Source organism: Erinaceus europaeus, chromosome 1, assembly GCF_950295315.1.
Source record: "Erinaceus europaeus chromosome 1, mEriEur2.1, whole genome shotgun sequence".
Classification (NCBI taxonomy): Eukaryota; Metazoa; Chordata; class Mammalia; order Eulipotyphla; family Erinaceidae; genus Erinaceus; species Erinaceus europaeus.
The window spans coordinates 19473344-19487787 of record NC_080162.1 but is presented as its reverse complement, the minus strand read 5'-3'; the positions used below and the strand labels follow the sequence as shown (position 1 = coordinate 19487787).

The following is a 14444-nucleotide window of genomic DNA, read 5'->3' as shown; positions in this document are numbered from 1 at the left end:
TACTAAAGGGAGCCGGGCGGTAGCACAGCGGGTTAAGCACAGGTGGCGCCAAGCGCAAGGACCAGCACAAGGATCCTGGTTCGAGCCCTGGCTCCCCACCTGCAGGGGAGTCGCTTCACAAGTGGTGAAGCAGGTCTGCAGGTGTCTGTCTTTCTCTCCCCCTGTCTTCCTCTCCTCTATTTCTCTCTGTCCTATCCGGTGACAACAACAGTAATCAGGGCAACAAGGGCAGTAAAATGGGAAAAATGGCCTCCAGGAGCAGTGGATTCATAGTGCAGGCGCTGAGCCCCAGCAATAACCCTGAAGGCAAAAAAAAAGGAAGGAAAGAGAAAGAAAGAGACAAATAGGAAAAAACAAACTACATTGTATTTGATTTCTAAACTAGCTCTAAATGACTGTTCTGAAAGACAGGTTCCCAAAACTTGACAGGGACAAGATTCATTCTCTCTTAAGACATTTATGAAGCATTTCTACATGCTAATAAATGTGAACTTTCAAAGAAAAACATACTGTGTGGATGTGTAGTTAGCGTTTGACTCAAGACTTGTGCCTTGGCTGGAGAGAGCTCACCAGGGAGGGTGCATGCTGCTCAGACTCAGAAACTGATGCCACACGTGGGAGGTGAGGCGCCGGCCCTGGAGGAGGGAGCTCTTCACTTCTTCCTCCCCACACCTCCACTCCCGGGTCTGAGTGAAAAAGTGATAGGCAAGCAATGAAGTCATGCATGTGTGAGACCCAGGCTCCACCTTCTCCCTCTCCCTCTTCTTCTCCCTCTCTCTCTCCCTGTCCCTCTCCCTCTCTGCTGTCTTAAAGTTTTGCTATTGTGGCTGTTTTAATGGCTTGTTTTTGTAAGAGTGGTTGACTAAGTTTTTTCTTGGCAGTGTTTTTGACAGGCAGTGATCGCATTCCTATTCTTGGTATGAAGAGTCTAAAACTAGTCATCCAGTCAACAGGAGGTGGTGAGGAGTATCTCCCAGTTTCCCACACCTGTTTCAATCTTCTGGACCTTCCAAAATACACAGAGAAAGAAACCCTACGCTCTAAACTGATCCAAGCTATTGATCACAACGAAGGCTTCAGTTTAATTTAACTTGGGAATTCTATTCATTCTATTGCAAAAGCATTAAACTATTTGTGTTTTTTTTTTTTCTTGTGGTGATGAATTCAGCAAGGTGACAGGTATCATTATAATTCTTGACTTGCAAAATGTTTAATGCTGCAAGTATTCGTGAAAGCCAAAAGATACATTTTAAAGGGAAATGAACTGCTGATAGTAAACTTATTGTACAGACCATGGAATTTTTTTGCCATCTCCCAATAAACATACAAGTATTGTGAATATGTTGAAGTTTTACTAACATGAATTTTAAGAATTTGCATCTTTCACAAATGATCCGGTGTGTGAGTGCATGGAATTGTTGCTTAATTTCTCTTCAATCACTGGGTGAGAAGCCTTTAACTTTGACCTGCAATAGTCACTCGATTATTTTTTCATTTTGTAAATAATGTTAAGTTTTGTAATAAAGTAGTTATGTTCTGATACCAGTACAGTTTCTATGGTTGTAATTTAACTGAGTTGACTTTTTTTAAAGCTAAAAATTACTTGTCTTATCGTCTGAAAATCTATAAAGGAAAAAAATAGTTTGGTAAAAAGTCGTCTTTTCTTTTTGCTGGAATAAATATCCGTATACAAAATATGGCACACCTGGCAGCGCAGTCATGTCACCATGTGCAAGGACCCAGGTTCAAGCCTCCACCCTCCACCTGCAGGGGGGGAAGGGGGGGCTTCATGAACAGAGCAGTGCTGCAAGTATCTGTCTTCCCTCTCAGTGTCTCTCATTAAAAGGAGAGAGGAGGAACTGGCCACTGGAAGTGCTGGATTCATCGTGTGAGCACCAAGCCCCAGTGATAGCCCTGATAGCAACAAAATAAATCAAAAAGTATTTATTTTAAAAAAATTTTTTATTATCTTTATATACTTATTGGATAGGTGTAGCCAGAAGTCAAGAAGGAGGGGCATGCTAGAGAGGGAGAGAGACACCTGCAGCCCTACTTCACCTCTCGTGAAGCTTTGCCCCTGCAGGTGGGGACCGGGGGCTCCTTGTGCACTATAACATGTGCGCCCAACCAGGTGCACCACCACCCGGCCCCTTTTAAAACATTTATTTAAAAGAGAGAGAGAGGGAGTTGGGCGGTAGCGCAGCGGGTTAAGTGCACGTGACACAGGCACCAGCATAAGGATCCCGGTTCGAGCCCCTGGCTCCCCACCTGCAGGGGAGTCGCTTCACAAATGGTGAAGCAGGTCTGTAGATGTCTATCTTTCTCTACCCCCTGTCTTCCCCTCCGCTCTCCATTTCGTTTTGTCAACGACATCAATAACAACAGCAATGGCAACAAAAGGGAAAATAAATAATAAAAAAATAAAAGAAGAAGAAGAGAGACACCCCAGAGCTCTGCTCAGCTCTGGATTATAAAGGTGGTGGGAACTGAACCTAGGAGCTCAAAGCCTTGGACCTGAAAGCCTATTTGCATAACAGTTGTGCTCGCTCTCTATCCCCACAAAAGCTTTCCAAATAATATTCATTGACTTAATATTTAGACCACCTTCAGTGGTCCTCATAGAAAATTCAGAATTGTTGATAAAGTGCAGTGCCTCAAGGAAGTTCTCTTAAATCGTGGGCTGTTGCCATTTCATATAGATTTAATAGAGACCCACACATCTTATCTGTAAATCCAAAATCTGCAGCAACTCTAACTCCTGAGACCTCGTTTTATAGCAACATCTGATCAAATTGCTGGAGACTTTGGGGACTGGGTGGTGGTGCAGCGGGTTAAAGGCACATGCCTCAAAGCACAAGGATTCCGGGTCAAGCCCCCAGCTTCTTACCTGCAGGGCGGTTCTTTCATAAGCGGTGAAGCAGGTCTGCAGGTGTCTATCTTTCTCTCACCCCCGTCTTCCCCTCATCTCAGTTTCTCTGTCCTATCCAACAGCAGTAACAATGGGCAACAGAATGGGAAAAAAGGGTCTCCAGGAGCAGTGGATTCATAGTGCTGGCACCAAGCCCACGCAATACCCATGGAGGCAAAAAAAAAAAATGTTGAAGCTTTGTATGGTATTAATGGGATTCTACCAGACTACAATAAGCATATTTCATTTTATTTTTTTAATACTTTATTTTAATGAGAGAGATACACAATGGATCCCTACAGAGAGAGAGGACCAGAGCATTGCTCAGCTCTGGCTTATGGTGGTGCTGGGAATTGAACCTGTGACATCAGAACCTCAAGCTTGAAGGTCATTTGCATTATAACCATTCTGCTATCTCCCCAACGCAGCATATTTTACTTTATTCACTTTAGACAACTTCAAAGTTTTTGGTAACCCCGCATTGAGTGTCTACAAGTGAACTTCTGACAACTCAGGTGCTGGTTAGCAATATTTTCTGCACTAAAACATTTTTTATACACATTGTTTTGTTTTGCTTTTAAGCCATAATTATGCTCTTCAAAGGTTACTGTGTAAGGGGTTGGGAGGTGGCACCCTGGTTGAGTACACCTGTTACAATGTGCGAGGGTCCAGGTTCGCCAGCGGTGAAGTGCTGTAGCTCTCTCACCCCTTTCCCTCTTGATTTCTGTCTCTATCCAATAAATAAAATACTTTTAAAACAAAACTACTGTATAACTGTGTGAGCATAACTTACATGCTGAAAAACAAACAAACAAGTGACTCATTGCTTTATTGCAATACTTTACATAGTGGCTTGAGCTGTGCCTGTGTTTGTACATTTTACTATGTCGTTGTGAATGTGCTGGGTTCCTTACTGTGTTCTGGCTGCTGCCCACGGCCCTGCAAAGCACATACCACATATCCAGTGCTTTACAAAGCTCTGTAAAGGTGGGGACACTGCATAATGAGTATGCAAAGATTGCTATTCTTAGGCCCCAAGTCCCAAATTCAATTTGAGCACCACCATCAATCACACCTGAGTAGCAGTGCTCTGGCATCTGTCTCTGTCTTTTATCACTTTCACTGAAAATACATTTTAAAGAAAATTCAGGGATGGGTGTAGATAGCATAATGGCTATGGAAAGAGACTGTCATGCCTGAGGCTCCGAAGTCCTAGGTTCAATCCTCCACACCACCATAAACCAGAGCTGAGCAGTGCTCTGGTTAAGAAAGAAAGAAAAAAAAAAGTAAGAAGGAAGAGAGAAAGAAAAGTGAAAGTTAAAAACAAACATTTGATTCTAAAATGAAGGTGTGCCCAAGGGTCTTTGGTTTCTGAGACTGGCCATGTTCAGGGCACTGTGGCTGTAACTCCCAACGGTCTTTGGTTTAGGGATTATGCTCTGGTGCTTTCAATAGTTTAAAAACTACTGTCTTTTTTTTTTTTTTAAATAGGACAGGAGGAAATGGGAAGGGGAGATAAGGGAGAAGAGGAAACACCTGCAGACCTGCTTCACCAATCCAAAAGCTAAGCCCCCTACAGGTGAGGGCTGGGGCCCTTGAGCTTTGCATAATGTGTGCTCACCCAGGTACCACCACCCACACCCCTGCCCATAAGTGAATTATAGAAGTCCCAAAGAGATAGATAGATAGATATAGATAGATAGATACTGGGGTTATCAGTATCTGGGACTCCGCAGGATGAATCCACTCCCAGCAGCATTTTCTTTTTTAAGGGAGAAGCCCCTGTAGCACTGCCTCATCACTCATGAAGCTACCCGTCTGCCAGTGGGGACCAGGGCTTGAACCCATATAGCAATGTGTGAGCTCAGAGGTGTGCCACTTCCCACGCTAGTAATAATATTCTTAGTTATGGTAATTTCCATCTGCCGTGTACCATTTTTGTGTACATCTATTCCATGAGGGTAGTAATTATTCAGTGAAAAAAAAAATTTTTTTTTGCCTCCAGGGTTATCACTGGGCTCAGTGCTTGCACTGCTCCTGGAGGCTATTTTTGTTACCCTTGTTGTTACTGCTGTTGCTGGATAGGACAGAGAAATTGAGAGAGGAGAAGACGGGGAGAGAAAGATGACACCTGCAGACCTGCTTCACCTCCTGTGAAGTGACCCCTCTGCAAGGGAGGGAGCCGGGATCCTTATGCCAGTCCTTGCACTTCGCATTATGTGCGCTTAACCCGCTGCGCTACCACCTGGCCCCTATTCAGTGAAAAGATGCTTATGTGTCAGAAATTTTTTGTCTTTAGTAGTCTGTACGTTACTAAACTGATCTGTGAAATAGCAGCCACGTTAATACAAACGGAGGGGAGTCGGGCAGTAGCGCAGTGGATTAAGCACAACTGGAGTCACTGTTTTTTTAAGTAAATTAAACAGAGCACAGGTCAGCTCTGGTTTATGGTGGTGCTTCCGTGGAACGGAATCTACAACTTTGCGCTGTGCCCATGGTCTTGAAGTGTTTTGTTCATTCGTTTTGCCTCTAGGGTTATTGCTGAGGTTTGGTGCTGACACTACAAATGCACTGCTCCTTACGGCCATTGTTTCCACTTTATTGGATAGAACAGAGAAACAGAGGGGGAGGGGAGACAGGGAGAGAAAGACATCCGCTTCACCGTTTGTGAAGAGACCCCCCCCTACAGGTGGGTCAAGTGAGCCGGGAGCTCGAATAAGCAGGTGCTTTTGCTTTGTGCTATGTACACTTAACCGAGTGTGCCACTACCTAGCCCCCCTTTTTGTTTTGCCTCCAGGGTTATTGCTGGGGCTGAACTATGAGTTCACTGCTCCTGGAGGCTATCTTGTTTCCATTGTTGTTAATGCTGCTGTTGTTGGACAGGACAGAGAAATCAAGAGAGGAAAGAGGAGAGACAGACACCTGCAGACCTGCTTCATCTGTGAAGCAAACCCCCCACCAGGGAGCTCGGACCAGGATCCTTGTGCCAGTCCTCACACTTCATGCTATGTGCGTTTAACCCTGTGCACTACTGCAGGACCCTGAAGATATTTTTAATTTTTTTTTAATATTTACTTATTCCCTTTTGTTGCTCTTGTTGCTTTATTGTTGTAGTTATTGTTGTTATTGATGAAGTTGTTGTTGGATAGGACAGAGAGAAATGGAGAGAGGAGGGGATGACAGAGGGGGAGAGAAAGACAGACACATGCAGACCTGCTTCACCACCTGTGAAGCGATTCCCCTGCAGGTGGGGAGTCAGGGACTCAAACCGGGATCCTTACGACGGTCCTTGCACTTTGCACAACCTGTATTTAACCCGCTGCGCGCTACAGCCCGACTCCCTCGCGAACATACTTTTTAATAGCCCCATTTGGGAGCTTCTAGGAAGAGATTCATTGGACCTATTTTACCTTAGAGCAATTACAGTTTAGGCTGGCATTTTGGTGTGCATTTACATGATCCCCTCCTAGACTGTAAATGTGGGCATTGGGACTTGTTACTTATTAAAAACTTAGTAAGGGGGGTCGGGCGGTGGTGCAGTGGGTTAAGCGCATGTGGCGCAAAGCGCAAGGACCGGAGTAAGGATCCCGGTTCGAGCCCCCGGCTCTCCACCTGAAGGGGAGTCACTTCAGAGGCGGTGAAGCAGGTCTGCAGGTGTCTTTGTCTCCCCCTCTGTCTTCCCCTCCTCTCTCCATTTCTCTCTGTCCTATCCAACAACGAACAACATCAACAATGGCAATAATAACTACAACGAGGCTACAACAAGGGCAACAAAAGGGGGGAAAAAATGGCCTCCAGGAGCGGTGGATTCATGGTGCAGGCACCGAGCCCAGCAATAAACTTAGTAGCACATAACTAGGAAATGCCACCGCCCAATCCCTGACTTTATTTTTTGAAAGAAGACATCAGTGAGAAACCAGAGTATCATTCTGGTACCTGCAATGCTGGGGACTGAAACTGGGACTTCATGCTTGAGTCCAACTCAGGTTGCACCCAGGCTACAACCTCATTAAAAATAATGGGATAGAGACCATCAGAAATTGAGAGGGAAGGGGGAGAGAGAGGGAAACAGACACCTGCAGCCCTGCCTCACCACTAGTGAAGCTTTCCTCCTGCAGGTGGGGGCTGGGGGCCCCAGTCTGGGTCCTTGTGCACTGTGACATGTACACTCATCATTTTACATCACTTTTTTTGGTCATTTTTGTGATTACAAGGTTACAAGATTAACAAGATTTCAGTGTATAGTTCCAGACATCCACCATCAAAGTTCTGTGTCCACACCCTCCCACCTTCCAACAACAACAACAAAAAATTTTAGGTTATCAGTAGGGCTCGGTGCTTGCACTAAAATCCACTGCTCTTGGAGGCCATCCCCCCACCCCCATTTTGTTGCCGTTATTGTTATTGTTGGATAGGACAAAGAGAACTTGAGAGCTCTTAAGAGGGGAAGACAGAGAGGGAGAGACACCTGCAGACCTACTTCACTTGTGAAGCGACCACCCTGCAGATGGGGAGGCAGGGGCTCGAACTGGGGTCCTTTTGTGGGTCCTTGGCTTCACTCCATGTGCACTTAAACCAATGCACTACCGCCCGGCCCTCCTGCCAAATGTAACCATATTTCTCAGAAGTCTTAGAAAGTTTGCGTGCCCCTGCTTGTATATCAAATCTCTCGAAACCATGAGTGAAACCATCTGGTAGCTGTCTTTCATCTTTTTACTTACTTCACTAACCATCATCACCTCCAGTTCCATCCATTTTGTCCCAAAGGACAGTTGTCTTTTTTTATTCCAGAGTAGTATTCCATGGAGCATACACCCCATGACTTCGTTAGCCGCTAGTCAACTGTTGATGGGGGGTTTTGGCTGCTTCGACCCTGGCTATTGTGAACGCAGCTGTGGTCATAGTTGCGGCTATGTCCTACTGATCAGTGTTTCAGTGTCCTTTGGAGCTTTATGGGTAGCTTGCCCAGTGCTAACAGGATAGGTCAGCACTTAAAAAGCCAAAATGAGTGGTCCAGGAGATGGCACAGTCAGTAAGGCTTTGGACTCTCAAGCATGAGGTCCCGAGTTCAATCCCCAGCAGCACATGTACCAGAGTGATGCCTGGTTCTTTCTCTCTCTTCCTATCTTTTTCATTAATAAAATCTTAAAAAAAAAGTCAAAAGGAGTAGGATGAATACTGGATAATCTCATAGGTGGAACTTAAAACTAAGGACAGAGGGAGTGGGGCTGTAGCACAGCGGTTAAGCGCAGGTGGCGCAAAGCACAAGGACCGGCATAAGGATCCCAGTTCGAACCCCAGCTCCCCACCTGCAGGGGAGTCGCTTCACAGGCGGTGAAGCAGGTCTGCAGGTGTCTCTTTCTCTCCTCCTCTCTGTCTTCCCCTCCTCTCTCCATTTCTCTCTGTCCTATCCAACAACGACAACAACAATAATAACTACAACAATAAAACAACAAGGGCAACAAAAGGGAATAAATAAATAAATACTAAAAGAAAAAAATGAAGAAAAACTAAGGACAGGGGAAATACATAGTAAAACATGGATAGGGTGTGGTGTATAGCGCAAAAGCAAGGGACTCTGGGAAAAGGAAAGAGACGGAGGGGGCTTGGGGTCCTGATGCGATGGTGGAAAAGGACTCAGGTTGGGGGAATTTTGCAGACACCTTCCACAGGGAAATGAGAAGTTGGATTCACATGTCAACAAGCGTAATGTAACCATTAACTCTCACCTCCCACCCCACCCCCCAAATAAAATGGTAAAAATGTTTGAGGGAGGCAAGAGACCTATAGACAGGAAATGGCTAGTCAGAGCTTTTTATCCATTACATACACTTCATAAGGATTAAAGTCCTGGTCTCTTGAATACCAGTCTCTGAAGAACTTCAATCAACTCATTTCCCAAGTCAGCCTCAAAAAATTCCTGTGGTCTGGGAGGTGACACAGTGGCTAAAGCATTGGACTCTCAAGCCTGAGGTCCTGAGTTCGATCCCAGGCAGCACATGCACCAGAGTGATGTCTGATTCTTTCTCTAATTTTCTCATTAATAAAATCTTCAAAAAAAAAAAAAATTCCTCCAAGTGTGATCTGCAGCCATTTTTTTTTTTCTTACTCCTGGTACTGAGAGGTAGCAGCAAGCAAGCAGATTTCCATGACCTGGCTTCTCTGTCGCACAGTCCCTTAAATCACTACTCTTCCTACTGGCCCTAGTCCCAGAGTCCTTAGTCTTTTGACATCATTCTGTCAAATTCTTAACTGCCTTTTCCTCCTATTTTCCCTGTTTTATTATGGTCTAGAATGGTTAAAATACTCATTTTTCAGCTGTTGGTGATGCATCATCCAGGAGCCAGTCCTGTAAGTAAGTACTGCTGTGATTACACTTGTAAACTGAGTAAGTGTAGAAGCCTGTGATATAGCCTCAGCTGTACAAATCATGCAAGACTTAAAGATTCTTCTATTTTAAACAACGTAAGTTAACAGGAAAAAAAAAGTTGAATGACAATTTTAATAGACTTTAAAACAGTGTACAAGTATAAAACACTGGTTTTGTATTTCAAAAGTTGGAAGATATCCAGTCATTAAACAGTCTACAAAACATATGCCAGTAGATTACATAAAAGACTATGTACAATATAAAAGCTGAAAACAGTCTTCACTGTAAAAATAATTTAAAACAAATTTTTTTCAATTTAAAATATCAACACACACACTCGCTTACTCACACACACACACTCGCTTACACACACACACACTCGCTTACACACACACACACACACACCCATGCAAAAGCAAAGCTAAACGTACTCCATTCTTTCTTGGAGCCAAATACAGATGGAGATTATCTTCTAGGCAGGGAAATGGTCAAGTTTTCTTCTCTCGCAGGAACGGTTCTAGCGTGTTACTTATGCTTAAATGACAGCTACATTTCAAACCTTTTAAAAACTGTAATAAATACTAAAGTAACACAGGAATACTTTATAATTTGGTATCAATATTGGAAATGGTCAGGAAAATCAAAGTTTACTGTGAGATACTATAAAGTCTGACCTTTTGAAAGGTTAGAAACTTCTGCGGCTATTACCATGGCAAGCTAAGCTTTTGAATAAACACATTATAGTTATGACCTCGTTTCATAAACTGTTCTATACAGGTTCACATGTTCATCTCCAGAATAACAGGCTAGCAGGTGAGGTCACACCAAATCCTCTCAAATGGAGACATGTACTTACTGGCTGATTATAGTTAACCTCTAATAACTTGGAACCATAATCATGGAGCTGTCATTCTCATTAATGGAAAAAGAAAAGCAACAGTCCACGTTACTACACTCTCCCCAGCGGAAAGACTGTTCTTAGATTCATCAGGGCTTTATGTGTTCACATCTTGGCACTTTAATACTTGTGGAAAGGGGTCAATGCCAGCACTAGCACAGTGATAGGTATTTAGCAACAATGGCAAATGTTCTCAAAACTACGGGGTCCCAGGGCAGGCACTACTGTTTCTAAAGCAATCAAAACATTTCCAAAGCTTTTATTTGTTTTTTCAGGTTAGTTTTATGAGCCAATATAGACATCACTACATGTCCACAGGAAGTACAAAAGCCATCTTCATTTGAGCAATACAATTTTCCTGAAATTCTTAGCATCAAGTTTCCTTTAAGAAGCAAAGACAACTCAGTGCCTCCCACATACTGTTGACTTTCTTCCACTCACACTGCATGTCAGGAGATTTTTAAAAAGTTAGCTGCCACAAGTTCTGGAAAAATGCCAGTGTTTAAAAATAGGTAATTGTGCTAATAAAGAATCAGAAGTTCAGCAGAACAGAGATCTGAGAATTTCAAATCATTCAATGTTATAAAGAAAAGTGTGAAAATACCATTCTTTGGTCTAGGTAAGCTGTTCCCTTTACATTAACATCCCAATGGCTTTTCGAAAACTTTAAAATGGTGAAACGCACTAAGCAAAAACAAAATTATATATACATGTGAATGTATCATACAAATGAAGCTTTAAAACAAAGTCTTAACAGCTGACTGAAGATACTTAGTACCTTAAAAAAAAAGTTAGTGTTGAGTGTACAAGTACAGAAATAAGCAAGTTAAAAATCACCCATGAGAAACTTTTTTTCACCAGTCTATAAATATTATTCCTTTCTGACTTCCTTGCTCTACTGAGTTCACAGGTAAACATTCATTTTGACATGCTACAAGTCCTAATATGCTGGTGGACCAGTTCCTGTACCTGCACAGTTCAGTCAGGGTCTATTTCACGGACAGTTAATGTCTGTCGGCTCCTCTTTTGTGGGTATCGCCTCATTCACTGCCTCCGGGTCACCTCTAAATCCAGTTCCTCCAGCTCTCTCAGTAGCATCAGCATCATCTTCCAAACCATTGTAAAATTCCTCAATCTCACTTTCATCCTCCATGGGTTCTTCTAAACTTGGGCTCTGGCATGTTCCACTATCACTGTTACTGCCGCAAGAACTAGAGGATAAGACGTCATCTTCAGAGTCTGAATACACTTCAGCACCATGAAAAATGTAACGATTTGGTGGTAAAAACAGGTACTGGTTACCTGAAATACAGTCGGAAAAGAGCAGTTAATGGCTTTTTCTTTGAGATTCTTTCTCTCTCTCTTTCTTTCTAATACTCAGTGTGATTGGTCAGTTTGGAATAAGTGAAAGGTTCCAGTTCTGTCAGAGATCATTACTAGGGTCTATTACTATAGTGTTTTTGTTTTGCTTTAAACAAACAAACAACCTGAAAACCATCTACAGGCTCCCTTAGTTCTGACACTCAGCTGGTAAATTTAGATAGTGATCTCTTTTTTAAAATCTTTATTTATTTATTGGATAGAGAGACAGCCAGAAATTGAGAGGGAAGGGGGTAGCAGGAAGGGAGAGAGAGACAGAGACATCTGCAGCCCTGCTTCACCACTCGCAAAGCTTTCCCCTTGCTTGCAGGTGGAGACCGGGGGCTTGAACCCGGGTCCTTGAGCACTGTAACATGTGCGCTCAACCAGGTGCGCCACCACTGGCCCTGACAGTGATCTCTGTGCCTAGACTTTCATACCTGCCAAATGAATTTTAACCACTCTATGAGGTAAGTATCAAACATAAATTTATGACATACTATTTACTTCTGTCCCAAATAGCTTTCAAACTTTGTGCTGTATCTTGACCCAGCCTCAAACAGCTAATGTGAAGCAACTGATGGAAATCACAAGATTGATCTTACAATCAGCTTGGATCACAAACTGCAGTTTGTGAAAACCTCTTACTTCTTCTTACTGCAGTTTGTGAAAGCAGAGCATTCCGCAGCTTCCTAAGCCACTACTCTTAACTTCCGTGATCAGCAAAAGGAAGCAAATGTTTGTATTCTAGTTGGGAAAGAAAAGGAAAAAACACTGCACTGGTTTTGGGGATCATTTACTTCCCCTTTTTTTGCTGTTGTCATGGGGCTTCACTGCAAACTGGCTTTTTTCATATATCAAGAGAGACAGAGAAAGATACCCCAGAGGGAACCTCCCTGTGCAGCGCACACTGGGCTTGCATCTGGGTCCAGTTCCCGGCAGAAGAGGCACATTATTCAGGGGAGCTACTGAATCAGCCCTCAGCCCAGGGCGTCCTCTTCGGCGCACAGCAGCAACAGATTCATGTTTTTCCATCGCCCATGTTAAAACCGCTCTTTCGTCTTGTGCTACCTAAAGGCTTGTTCACAGGCTGGACATGCAGTTCCTTCCCCCCTTTTAATTCTCAGTTTTGGTTTATGCTTCTTAAAAAAAAAAAAAATTCTATTATGGTCCCCCTGAAGATTTTAAATTATGTTTCCCTCAATCCAAGTATCTAAGTCTGCTTTTAACCCTCCTCTTGGTAATCAGAACATAGTAAAGTTAGTCGCATGTACGTACACACATCTTGCTTTACCTATCTCCAAAATTTAAATGGGCCAAATGGTGGCCCACCCAGTTGAGCAGACACACTACCATGTGGCATGGGCTGGGTTCAAGCCCCTGGCCCCCACCTGTGGGGGGGGTGTGTGATGAGCTTCACTGCAGTGAAGCAGTGCTGCGGGTGCCTGACTCTTCCTTCCTCCTTTCCAATTTCTACTAAAAAAAGAGAAAGGAATAAATGGCCACTGGCAGCAGACACAAAGTCCCAGAGATAGCCGTAGTGGCAATAAAAATAAATTCAAAATAAGAAGTTAGCTTTGGGGAGTCAGGCGGTAGCGCAGCAGGTTAAGCGCATGTGGCACAAAGCACAAGGACCACCGTAAGGATCCTGGTTCGAGCCCCCAGCTCCCCACCTGCAGGGGAGTCCACAGGTGGTGAAGCAGGTCTGCAGGGCTCTCTTTCTCTCTCTCTCTACCTCTGTCTTCCCCTGCTCTCTCCATTTCTCTTTGTCCTATCCAACAACGGCATCAATAACAACAACAAAACAACAAGAGCAACAAAAGGGAATAAATATATTTTTTTTTAAAAAAAAGTTAGCTTCGTTGATGAGCCTTAGGTGAACACCCTGCTAGCAGTATCTATCCTTCTGGTTAACATTCATTCCCATCCTCACACAGGGACGCCAGCATTACCTTTAGAATTTGCTGCAATGCCTAGTGGCCTAATGTGGAAAAGGTTCATAAGGATGATTCAGATGACTAGATAAAAGTCAGTTCCAGCAAGCTGTAAGCACACTTTCTGTCTAAAGTTTCTCGTCAGTTTCCATCATTTATGGTAAATGGAACAGGGTTTAAGTTGTCCTAGCAGCCAGAAGTTGAGAGGGAAGGGGGTGATAGGGAGAGAGACAGACAAGACACCTGCAGCCCTGCTTCACCACTCGTGAAGCTTTCCCCCTGCAGGTGGGGACCGGAGGCTTGAACCTGGGTCTTGACGCATCGTAACATGTGCATTCAACCAGGTGCGCCACCACCCAGGCCCGTAAAGTTTTATTTTTCTGAAAACTTACAACAGTAAATGAAGATTTATCATATGTGGCTTTGGATTTAAACATGACTATCCAAAAATGTAGAAAAATATTTTCTTAAAGTCTGCGCATAGGTGGGAACACAGTAGGTGCTGGTGCTGCTACTACTCAGAAGAACCCGAGGTGTTTTCTAGGTAGAGGCAAGACGGACCCGTGGTCAAGAAAGAGCGGGCTATGAGGACAATCCTGGAGCCTGATTCTGCCACGTCCTAGGTATTAACAAGCCCAGGCTACTTCACTTCTATGTTCCTCAATTTACTACTGCAGCAGAGAAGTTCCCACCTCATGAGATTTAAATAAGATAAACTGGCTGAGGAGCTACTCAGCCGATAGAACATCAGACTTTCGTTTTTTGGTTTTTTTTTGCCTCCAGGGTTACTGCTGGGGCTCGAATCCACAGCTCCTGGTGGTCATTTTTTCCCACTGTTAGCTGTTGTTACTGCTGTTGTTAGATAGGACAGAAAGAAATGGAGAGAGATGGGGAAGACAAAGAGGAGAGAAGGACAGACACCTGTAGACCTGCTTCACCGCTTGTGAAGCGACCACCCCCTGCAGGTGGAGGGGA

The 14444-nt window shown here is 43.8% G+C and overlaps 2 protein-coding genes across 10 annotated transcripts in view; one reads left to right on the top strand and one right to left on the bottom strand.

Annotated features, from left to right (window-relative positions):
• Positions 1-1545, top strand: part of HERC4 (HECT and RLD domain containing E3 ubiquitin protein ligase 4) — a 117369-nt gene extending 115824 nt beyond the window's left edge. For 8 of the 9 annotated variants that reach the window (XM_060194059.1, XM_060194342.1, XM_060193993.1 and 5 more), the window contains one exon: positions 882-1545. In XM_060194059.1, coding sequence (XP_060050042.1) covers positions 882-1090 — 209 coding nt within the window. In that variant the 3' untranslated portion in view covers positions 1091-1545. The remainder of the gene's footprint in view (positions 1-881) is intronic. The other variant, XM_060194275.1, reaches the window with a different exon arrangement.
• Positions 1546-9391: 7846 nt separating this feature from the next.
• Positions 9392-14444, bottom strand: part of SIRT1 (sirtuin 1) — a 30711-nt gene continuing 25658 nt past the window's right edge. Inside the window, exon 9 of the mRNA XM_060193890.1 lies at positions 9392-11478. Within this exon, the coding sequence (XP_060049873.1) occupies positions 11171-11478 (308 nt within the window). The 3' untranslated portion in view covers positions 9392-11170. The remainder of the gene's footprint in view (positions 11479-14444) is intronic.